We start from the raw sequence: 11,305 nt of genomic DNA on the forward strand, positions 1-11,305 counted from the left end.
CATCTTGTGCTTTTTTTCAGATTCACATTTTTCAGAAATTTCATGATAAGAATTGTAATTAATTTATTTCAGTAATCTAATTGTGCACGCTGGTGATTTGGTTTGCATCACATTGGCTTGCATGAGTCTGGTTTCACTTTTGCATGTGAGATGCATACAGCAGCATTAAGTTGTGCGTGTCGGAAACTTAACTACGCTTGTCCTGTTCACACGTGTGCAGATGTGAGAGATTACATTTTCATGAGAAAACCGCTGCTTATCTTCTGAGTAACTATTAAGCTTCCCTAATGTCTCTGTAGCCTGTGGGTTACTGAGGCTTGTTTATATCATAGACCACATGTGCTACACGGCTACATGTGAACTAGACTTGTTGCGCAAGTGCTGCAGGAGCTATTCGCAGCACTTGTATGTTGCAAAACGGACCCAGTAACACTCTTACAAGATGTGTTCAGAGTTTTTAAAGTGACAGTCAAGCTGACCTGAATGTAGCATCTTCAAATTCATAATCGTATCGTCAACTGCTGTATAACTGAGCGCCTCCATTTAATGGCAGCACCTAAATTTGGTCTGTACTTAAGAAACTGATTGTCAGAAACTTTGCTCCAAAATAAGAGTTATTTATTTCTACAAGATTAGAGCATTTTAAAGACACAGAAATGAATAAATCTTTCATTCAATACAACGAGCAGCTTTAAACCAAAGTCATGTAACAGTAGAGAACCAGTACACTTAAAAAACAAAAACAATGCAACATTCGTGTCAACACGGACTTAATGAAGGGTAAAAGAAACAATTGTTTTACCAGATGTCAATGAACCAACATAAATACTGCAAATTTTCCAGTTTCACAATAGGCATGAGAACTTTTTTTTCCTTTCCGGAAGTGGTCATCAACGAGGGTGAAAAGGTGAGTGTGTAGTGAGAAAGGTTACACGTGATGTGATGATCAGTAATTCACGTCGCTGTATCCAGAGTATGAGCTCTGGTTTTGCTCTCCGAAGCCCTGGTACATGCTGTATCCCTGTTGGCCGCCCCACGACGACTGGTTTCCCCAGCCTGTGAAAAGACATCAAACCAGTCGGCATTTATCAGATCGCTGTTTTGTTGTAGTACATTTCAACTCGTGGTTTATCCTTACTCACCATAGCTATTATACCCTTGTCCCCCCGTCACAGAGCTGGGGTAAGCTGTACTGTACATGGAGTAACCTCCTCCCTGAGGCTCATTCTGTCCTTGGATCAGCATCTTCTTCTTCTCGTCTCCATACCCGTAGCTGTACGGACTCTCCTGGTCGGCAGGAGGAGGCATGGACTGGTAGCTTTCTGACTTTGTGGTGCTGGAGTTGGAGTTGGAGATGGGCGGTGAGGAGTAGGTGGCGCTGCTCTCGGGGTAAAATGTGCCGTAGCCGATGCCGCTGCCTGGTCCGCTGGGTACAGTGCTTTTGCTGGAGGCTCCTACCGTGTTATTACCGTACAGCTTATCTGAAAGACAGTGGAGAGGAAACGTCGCTGTGTAAAAATCCTCTCGTTTCAAATCATGCTTGGTAACTGATGACATTTGTTGATATTTTTTAATTAGCTGCATGGTCTAACAGTTTCTAAGGTTTCAGGTTTCCCTATTTGAATGCTAGTTTGTTCCAAATAAAAGTCCAAAATCCCAAATATATTTAATCAGATTAGCAGAACTGAATTCAAGTAAACAGTGTTTTTCTTTAAAGATTACTTCAACGACTTCTTGATAATTAGATTTGTCTTCAGTATATATATTTTTTTTTTCTGTGCAACATATTCATCAATACAAAACCAAGAGAATGATAGCAGAGCAACAGCCAATCATCAAGTATTCAGTCATAGTCTAAGACTTGATTTAAATCTCAACACCACGTCCTGTGCTGCTGCATGTCTTTTAAGAGTTTTAGAAACAGTAGACCCTTATTGTGATATTTAGTGCATACACACACACACACACACACACAAAAACGAAACAACAAAAGATACACAAAACTAACAAAAGCATATAGATACTCACGATAGCCTGTACCAGAGCTGCTCTCATAACTGTAGTTGGCTTTTCAAATAAAGGAAAGAAATGACTGTTCAGTTGATTTCCTCACAGGAGCAAAGTGCTTGTTGTACTTGTTTAAATGATCCTTAGTTGACTTTGTCAACAGTCGGCTAGTGGCAAATTCCTTACTCTTGTTATAGCTGGGTCCTGAAGGAAAGGGCTTCCCTCGGCCCCTGCCTCGGCCCCCTCTGTTGGGACCCCAGCCCCGGGACCCAGAGTCTGAAGGAATACCGCGGATCGTGCCGAATCCCGGGATGTGCTGACGGAGGGTAAATGGCAAGAAGCTTAATGTGAAGCGCTTCTAAATTTAAACGAGCTTGAGTTGTACGGTGTGATGATCACTAGTTAAATACTTTACCATGTCAGTGTAGGTGACCTTCTTCTTTGAAGCAAATCTGTTGGACACTCCATTGTCATCTGGGAACAGCTTCTCCAGAGCAGCGAGGGCAGCGTAGGCCTTCGCTTCCTTCTTGTTAGAGCCCCGTCCTTTGAACTTCTGCCCGTCAACTTCCACCTGATAGGAAAAAAAATCAAGCCTCAGAATTTTTCCTCTCTTAATCTAAACAGGCATTATTTCCAGTCTCCTTTTTTTCCTGACTGTACGGTTAAAGTCCTTTTTAAAGGTGATTTATTTCTGTTTTGAAGCGAATGACTTTTTCAACACTTATAGTAACATGTCAACGCAGACAGTAAAGTCCGTTTGGAAACAAATATGACAGAAGAAACCGGGAAAACTTCACCCCTCAAGCCTAGTGTAACGTAATGTTGTGGGTAATACTAATCTCTGTTGAGCATTGTCGGAGGCATGAAAGGAAGAATGGACAAACTATCACTGAAGCTTTGGATCAATGTGATACTGAACACAACTTAAATCAAAAATTAAACCTATTCATTCCAGCAGGTGGCAGTGGTCTGTATTAGTTATTCACTAAGCAACGCACCGCACATCCAGGAACTAGCAAACATCATATTTATCTTTTTAGTCATTCAATGTGTTTGACATTGTCGGCTCACCTCCATGACGAAGCACTTTTCATGGGAGCCTCCCGTCTCTGCAGAGAGCTCATACTTCAGGCTGCGCCGCTTCTCGTTCAGTTCCATCACAGGGTTTTTGCCATTTTTAGTCAGGATTGGACCCTGGCCACTCTGTTTACAGCAAGCGGAAAAACAATGGCTGGTAAATACTCAAATGTAAGCTGTTAAACTGAGGAACATGTGTTTTCCTCTCTGATGGAAGATTTTGTGGATGGAGTTTCTAAATAAATCACTGCAGAGTACGTACATCTTCTGACGTAGTGGACGACGTGGCAGCAGCTTTCACTGAATCCTGGCTTCCTTCAGCATCGCCACTGGACTCTGATTTAGTTTCTGAGCCTGTAGGAAGACCAAGATCTTGGAGGACCTGAGAGCAACAAAAGTCAAAATATTAACTGACACGTGAAACAGGAGTAACTCTTTCCCTTTGTATATTCCTTAACACAATCTGTAGTGTGTATTCTTATCAACGCAGTAGAGACGACATGCTCTGAATGTGGTGAGAACTTTGATTTTAATACGTTACAATAAATTTGGGGGTTAATTTTTTTTTTTTTTTAGATTACAATGGCCATACATCAAACAAAATGAAATTTATTCATTAGGGTACAACATTTAATCAATGACAAATAAGCTCTTTGAGGACCTAGTTTTTATACTTATATAACACATGTAGATGGAAACAGAGAGTCTTGCCTTAGTGGCTACATTAAGCTTGGCGGCTCGTTTGGAAGGCCCCGTCGCCTCGTAGGTTTTTCCATTTAGGTCCACAGCCATTGTAAAGACCGGCTCATGGACTGGACCTGTCTGAGATGTCAGTCGGTAATCCAGACCAGGTCTGTACTGGTTCAGACGCATCACAGCATTCATGCCGAGATCCTCTGTGACTGCAGGGAAGAATAAGATTACATTTCAGAGCTACATATACAGCAGAACGGCCAGAATCACATGAACACAGACGCTCCAGTCTGACCAACTAAGAGTGTTTCCAGCTACAGATTCCCGACATTAAGGTCGTCTGCACCATATCACTGATGTATAATATGCTTACAGGACTTTTCCACAGCAAAACATTCAAATGTAAACAAGCAGATTCACTATGAATCACATAAACATATAGATTTTTCTCATAATATTGCAGTGTACATAATAAACTGGAGTGCATGTTGGTGATTTAATTTAAACATTCAAACTGAGGGACGATTAAAAAAAAAAAAACTCAAATCACTAAATATAAAATGTTATAAAAAAAAAAAAAAAAACAGGCTCAGTCAATACACAGTCTCTGACATTCTTTACTGACATGATTTCCTCTGAAAGCGCTTCTGGAACTTGAGAAACTTCCTCTGTTTGCTGTTGAGATGAGACTCATCGTCATCCTTCTCCACCTCTGTGTAAGGCCTCTTAGCCGGCATGTTTACATGTCCAGCGGGCATTATCTGGGCTGCAACAAACAGCAAAAACACACTTTTACATCAGAACGTTAAATGACACAACACAGAAAGAAAAAATGCACACGATCACTGACCTGTACCAAATCTGGCTCCGGCAGCTTTCTGTGGCTTTACAGGTTTGCTGTCCATCCCCAACACCTTGTGCATCTGTCCAAATGCACACAGCCTCAAGGCGAACTGAGGATGACATGAATGTCAGGCACTACTAGGCTAAATAATAATATGGGAGTACGTGTGTTTGCCTTTGCAGCCTCATCTCACCTGAGCACTCTGTGTGATGTCTTCACGATTCTGTGGACTCAGATTTGCGGTGGCATCGACCTCCTCCTTCTCACACGGATCTTTAATTCCAGGTCCATCTTTTCACACATGTAGTTCAATGTATACATTAATGTTTGTCCCAATGTGTAAACATAGACACCATTTTAACAACTCAAATAAAATCTCACCTTCCAAGAGTATTCCAGAGGCAACGGACTCTAAAACCCTACGAAGAGACTCGCCGACTCCCATCGGCCTCTCAGATGTACCGATAGCCTTTTCTACCAGCAGTTCAAGAGGCTGTGTGGAGGCAAGACCACAAACCCAAACCGAGACACTACTTATCAAGATGCTGCTCCTTAACAACAAAACAGGTCATCCAAGGGGAGATCGGGAAAAGCTGAAATGAGCCAAAGTATCTACTGTGCCGTTTTCAGAACAAGTGAACCAACAGGTTTCTCACCCATCCAGAGAGCGGCGTCCAGGTAGGAACACGATTACACAAGTCCCTCATGATCCTGATCACGATGACGGCAGAACTCAGGTTGTTTACTTTTGCCTGGAGACACAAACGAAAGGCAGTTCAGTAAGTGGAGCTGCCAACTCCGATGGCACCTCACCCCTGTGCTTTCTGAGTTTCCACGAAACGATTCAGAAAACAAAGCAAGCACAGAACGGTCAGAACTACTGAGCCTCCCCCAAATGAACAACTGTGAACTAATACGTTAAGTAAACCAGGGCTCATTGCCAAATGATATGCTTGTGTCGATACCAATGATTTATCCACTTCTGTCATTGGTATGGATGAGCAGATCTTCCCTCAAACCTTTTCTAAAATTCAAAAGTTTGACAATTCATGAAGTTTATAAATTACATCGGCATGAACTGAAATCAGATTGAAACTAGTCACCGTCTCTTAAATGGACAAATTTAGGAAAATGGAAGGAAACAGTTCAACCTTAAGCACAAAAAAGGACGTGAATGCAAACCTGGAACCACTTGGCGTGGCGGAGAGACGCCAAGGCAGTTAGGCATTTCTGCCTGTCCAGAAAGTCCGGCGGATCGTTGACTGTTCGCGTTTCTATTGACGAGGTGGGGTAAGAAGAAAAGGTACAGTTTGACCAAGGGGCTCGGCTCTGTCTTGCAGCTCAGGGAGTGGCAGCTTTTCCCAAACCAGCAGCAGCTGGGAAGGGGGGGTTCCAAGCGCCTATTGTGTAAATCTTTGGTCGCAGCCAGTTTAATATTCATCTGTCACTGATCCAAGCTAACTTTTCCACAGTGTATGAAAGTGGAAGTGAAAGACAGACTGCACTGCATGGCATATTGTGAATGTATGCACTACAAAGCAATTCAATTCCCCCCTTCCCTCAGCTCTTCGGCTTGGGTTTGCTGCTCCCCACCCCTCCTGAGACAGTGTTTCCAGTTGGTCAAAGGTCCAGCGTTCCTACAAAACTTGACAAACTAAAAGGTAATCAGTTGTAAATCACAAGCATTTAGAGAAACTTCACGTCTGCCCCACACTGCAGCAAAACTGATGAGTCCCTGACCAAAACAGTGACTGAAAAAGGACCTTATGAAAACACAAAGAGCCATACCAGCTTTAAGCAAGTTTTAGCTCATTTTTCCTACAAACCAATACCAGTTCAACTTATCTACCCGCAATAGGTTTTAAGAAAGTACTATACCACAAAGAGTAGTCGCACTAGTAGAGTATGCTTGTAACCAGGGCTGCATGATAAAAATATCCATCGATCCATTTCTCTAATTCCTGGTAATACTTACTAATATGAAAAATTCTAGTTGTCACACATTTACACAAGTAAAGCTAAGTCTTCCCTTTAAAACACGGTATGAGTAACTGGATTTAACACTGAAAAGTAATAAATTCAACACAGCATGTAATTAAAAAAAATAATTAAAAACAATAAAGGTGCAGTAGCTGTATGTACGAAAGCAGAGGAATGTTAATCAGTTCGCTCATGACAAACCCTGGACTGGTCGGATATATTAATATGCAGTGTTTGCTATGATGTACCAGACTAAGCTGTTGCTCTCACTTTTACTCTCACTCTCACTCCAGTTCATTAGGTACATTAGTGAAAACTAATATATTGTACTGTATCCGCCTTGAACTAAATCCTCCTTCATGACTGTTACAATGTTTAGTTGATGTTGAAACAGCATCAGAAAGTTGGCGATTCATCTGGATCATAATACAGGATGTAGCTTCATTGTTTCTGTTATTTGGTCTAGACCTCTGAAAGCTAAGATTTGGTGCTAGGCTGTTACACTAGAATGCATTTGTTTTCAGTAATGTACTTAGTGAACTAGCAAGTGAGTGTATTACGTTTACTGTGGACGCCACAATCATGATCCCAGCTTTTACATGAGGTTTTGCAGCCCCAGTGTGCAGAGTATTAAACGGCGTAAAACTGCACAGACACTGGTATGGTTCTGTATGTGTGGATGTCAAAAACTCCTCATGACCTTTACACAAACCAACTACATGTTCACACTTCTGCGTAAATAACAGCCCAAGTTCCTCAAACACGCCACTAACCAAAATGTTAAACTAAACAGAATGATTTACCTTCTAGTATCTATGTAAATTAATATTTTTTTCCTATAGGATTTAATCACTTCCAAGAGATCAACAGAAATAGCCTCACAGTCGATCAGTTTTGCTGCAGCTGGTTCCAAATGTACATGTTCAGCATCAAGGTCATGCAGTTCGCGCTTTAACTTGTTATTCTTGAGAAAGCCTTCACGCTAAACATGAAAACAACAAGAATAAACAAAGTTGTTTTTATGACTGAGGGACTGTCATTAACAACATTAGCAGAACTTCTCAGCGGATACAGAGGAAATGTAGTTCTGCAAACGGCATTTAGTCACAAGACGACGGCAACACTCTCGAGCGAGTGAAGAGCCAACATGGGTTGGATGTTCACTGGCGTAAGCCTAATACAGTCACTGTACAAACTCAACTGAGGTTTGAGGACATACAGATGGATAATTTATGCGGGATTTGAACACTGAGTGACGTGTTATAACCAGTAGAGGAGTACAGCGTCTGCATATGGAGAACACACAGATCAGGCCTGTAGTAGCAGATGTCTATTCGAAGGCTGGACCTTCTTCATACGCACCTTCTTCTTCTTCTTCTTCTTCTTCTTCTGTGGATTTACTCTCTTCTTCAGTGCGGACGAGAGGAGACGTCAGGTGGATAATGAGGGTGAGGACCGACTCCTTGGTGTTTGTCACAACGATGGCTGCATCTATTGGACACTGACTGACGGTGTATGTCCCTGCTGAAATTTCCTAAAAAATTAAGAAAGTAAAAAAGGGGCAAAATCAATGTCTGTGATGCGTGTTTTTACTTAACAATGCCTTAAAACAGTGCTGGGCACTCATCCCTACCTCCAACTGGGCAGTTAGCTTTTCAGCCACTTGTTTAAGCAGAGTCACTGTTGGCTTCTTGGAACAAAGAAGCACCAGCTCCAGGTCCTTGTCACCCTTCAGCAGGAGACCTTTGGCAACTAGACCAACCCTCATAACGCCACGCAGGACACGGTCTTTTGAATCATCACTTGCACTACGAGTGGATGAGAAAAAATGTTTCTATTATCTTTCTACTGACAGTAAAAACAGGTGTGCACTGTTAACAGCCCATTTATCCAAAAAACTACCACAGTCCATCCTGGCACTTTACCTCACTGCCTCTTTAGTTTCATCTTTTGGAGCGTCCATGTTGTCAGAAACGGTCTTAAGGGCACACTCCACATGGGAGACGATCGTCTGCACCGCCTCCAGCTCCTCTGGTGAGGGGTACACTTCAAAGTGTTTGGCCATCACAAGGCGGTCATAAGGCCCCCTGGGCACATGGGGGGATGACGCTTCCTTTATTGTGGAAGAAGTTTTGAAATATTAACAAAATAAACAGCCAGATGAGAGCAAATATGTTTTTTCATGCTGCAATTTATTTGAAAAGATTTCATCATTTATAGCCAAAAACGTATCTACTTTGTTTCTACTCTGACATACTCTAGCAAGGAAAAATAAAACTAGGAAGTACATTATTAGCAATAATAATTGGGAAGTGCATGTTTGAAAAAACTTGGAAAAACAAACCTCCTGCACACAGAACCAACTTTGTGCAAGAGGAAGAATGGGCATTAATAATTTCCTGTTTAAAGACCAATAGGAAATAAAATGGTGATGGAAAATACTGAGTGTTCCTTTTCAATGTGGAAGAAGACGTTGGCTTATTGACTGAAATTACAAACCAAAAACTGGACTTTGAACCTTACCGACTCAGCAGACGGGAGAACCTGATGATGGTGACTATCCTCCATCTCTTCTATAGCAGCAATGTAGTCATGGTACTGTCTCAGCTCCTCCTCATAGCACAGGCAGTCGTACCAGTAACGCAGCTCCTCGTACCTGGAAGAAGGGAATGGTACAATGAAGAAAGCTCTGGAAATGAGGGCTAGTATTCAAATCAAAACTGACAGAGGAGCATTGAATATTTACTTACACTATCAAAAGTTAAGAGGTCCTTCAAGGTGTGAACCTCCCAGTGAGATTTAGTTATGGCTGTCAGCGTTAGTGGGTTCATAGCACATTACTGTATATTTCTTTTAACTCCACGTATTTTTTCTTTTCTTTTTCATTTATTGTGTGATTTGACCCTCTGACAGACATATAATGTGGGAAAATCAGGAAGTGATTGAGAATCAATTTCCTGGGATCCAAGCAGAAACAAACTTCCCTGAGCATAAGTAGACAAACAAAAGGGCCCTCCAAACTGCAAAGCCTGACAGATGGCTCTCCCGACAAGAACAAAGCCACCTACATTCATTTTCTCTTCACCAGAGAGAAGAAGAGAACACCACCCACTAGCATACAGGCAATGCAGAGAACCATCCGTCCCGAGCATGATAATTATGCCATATTATCATTACATCAGTGAAAAAAATGGGCTCAAAATAATGTTGACAATAGTAAGATAAGATAAGATATGCCTTTATTCATCCCACAGCGGGGACATTTTTGTAGTTGGCAGCAGCAGACATTCAACATCACATACAGTGCACACACTGCACATATAGGTGGACTAAAAAGTAGAACACAAAAATATCAAAAAATGTATATTACAACAAACACTGCAGTGTTCAAGTAAAGAATTGGGCATGCATAAATATAAATATACATATATGCACTGATGCACTGTCTGCATTTTTTGCAAAAAAAAAAAAAAAATAGCAGGTATATAATGGAAATATAGTCATATGTACATATAGTTAAGACTGAGAGGAGTATTGCTGCACAAGAATATGTAAAGGATATTGCACATTAAGTGGGCTATTGCACATCGTTTATCTGCAATAATTTGTGGGGCAATATGTCATCCAGCAAAATTTATGACAGGCCTATTGACAGCCTTAGTTTAATATACAATTCTTATTCAGCTAAAAAAAAAAGAAGCTTGGCCATGTTTGTAGTTTCTTCTCTTTGCATTTTTTGTTACTTTATTATTTGCATTCTCCTTTACAATCTACTCATTGTATGCTGATAACAACTGCTCTGCGTTTACTTGAAATGACACGTCTTTAACAAATACATTTGCCTTGCTTTAAGTTACCTCGGTGCATTATTATGACAAAGAAGTCACTGCTGGCTCGGTGCGTGGTGTGTACCTGTCAAAATCCTCCGGGTGGAGCCGGTGGCCCTGTTGAATCAGCGTGTCCCAGTACAGCAGCTCCTCATACGCCTGGTGCTCGTCCCACATTGGCGATAGAGCGGCCGCCATGCTGTCACGACTGCGTAGATAACTGTCAGTATAATACCAAACATGTTAAATGTGACTACCCGTCTCTCCAAATCGTGTTACCCAAACATGCGTGATTTGTTGACAGTTATTGTTAGCTAACAAGTTAACGTACGCAGGTGACAGCCCATACAGTGAATGGTAACAGCCCACCCACCGGGTTGAGGCGAGTCTTTACAATGCAAACAAAACACACACTACTGTATTGCTCAGTCACTCAAATGATATCTCCTTCCAAATAATTTAAGGGGGGCGGGTAACTTAGCTAATACTCAGTAAACCTCTACTAGTAGCGGTTAGCGCGCTAGCTACTGTTAGCCGATGTATTAGTATCATTTATGTGTCGGGGTGCTGGTTTTATTCAGATGGAGTATTTGCATTTAGGGCTTACCTGTGTCGGCAAGTGAATAAACAGGTATTGACCCTTTACAGTGGCGCAGCTGCCTGCTTAGATGCTAGGCTCTTTAGACGTGAGGAGCCAGGCCTGCGCCTGCGCACTGAGACATGCGACAGACAGCCGCGCAATGCATGCCGGCTATTCTTCTTCCTCTTCTTCTTCTTCTCATTTTAGTTCGGTGGCTACATTCAGCCCACATTGATCTCAGGTTGGCCAGACCAGTAAGATAACAGCTTAATAAACTAAAAGTAACAACAACTCCTG

At 41.8% G+C, this 11,305-nt stretch overlaps 1 protein-coding gene across 2 annotated transcripts; it reads right to left on the reverse strand.

Moving 5' to 3' along the window:
* Positions 1-601: 601 nt before the first annotated feature.
* Positions 602-11,189, reverse strand: LOC125004332 (interleukin enhancer-binding factor 3-like). Of its 2 annotated transcripts, XM_047578861.1 has the most exons (21): positions 11,036-11,189; positions 10,514-10,648; positions 9,125-9,257; positions 8,527-8,714; positions 8,235-8,409; positions 7,964-8,135; positions 7,405-7,407; positions 5,804-5,895; positions 5,278-5,373; positions 5,003-5,114; positions 4,815-4,912; positions 4,628-4,730; positions 4,403-4,543; positions 3,796-3,986; positions 3,347-3,466; positions 3,079-3,210; positions 2,423-2,578; positions 2,194-2,323; positions 2,029-2,067; positions 1,143-1,481; positions 602-1,056 (listed from the first exon to the last, which is right to left on the reverse strand). In XM_047578861.1, exons 2-21 carry the CDS (start codon positions 10,624-10,626, stop codon positions 947-949), a joined length of 2,643 nt encoding a protein of 880 aa, XP_047434817.1. In that variant the 5' UTR covers positions 10,627-10,648; positions 11,036-11,189; the 3' UTR covers positions 602-946. The 2 variants fall into 2 exon arrangements, with proteins under 2 accessions (XP_047434817.1, XP_047434818.1); XM_047578862.1 differs by lacking the exon at positions 7,405-7,407.
* Positions 11,190-11,305: the final 116 nt, after the last annotated feature.

The sequence above is a fragment of the Mugil cephalus genome, chromosome 2, assembly GCF_022458985.1.
Source record: "Mugil cephalus isolate CIBA_MC_2020 chromosome 2, CIBA_Mcephalus_1.1, whole genome shotgun sequence".
In the NCBI taxonomy this organism is placed as follows: domain Eukaryota; kingdom Metazoa; phylum Chordata; class Actinopteri; order Mugiliformes; family Mugilidae; genus Mugil; species Mugil cephalus.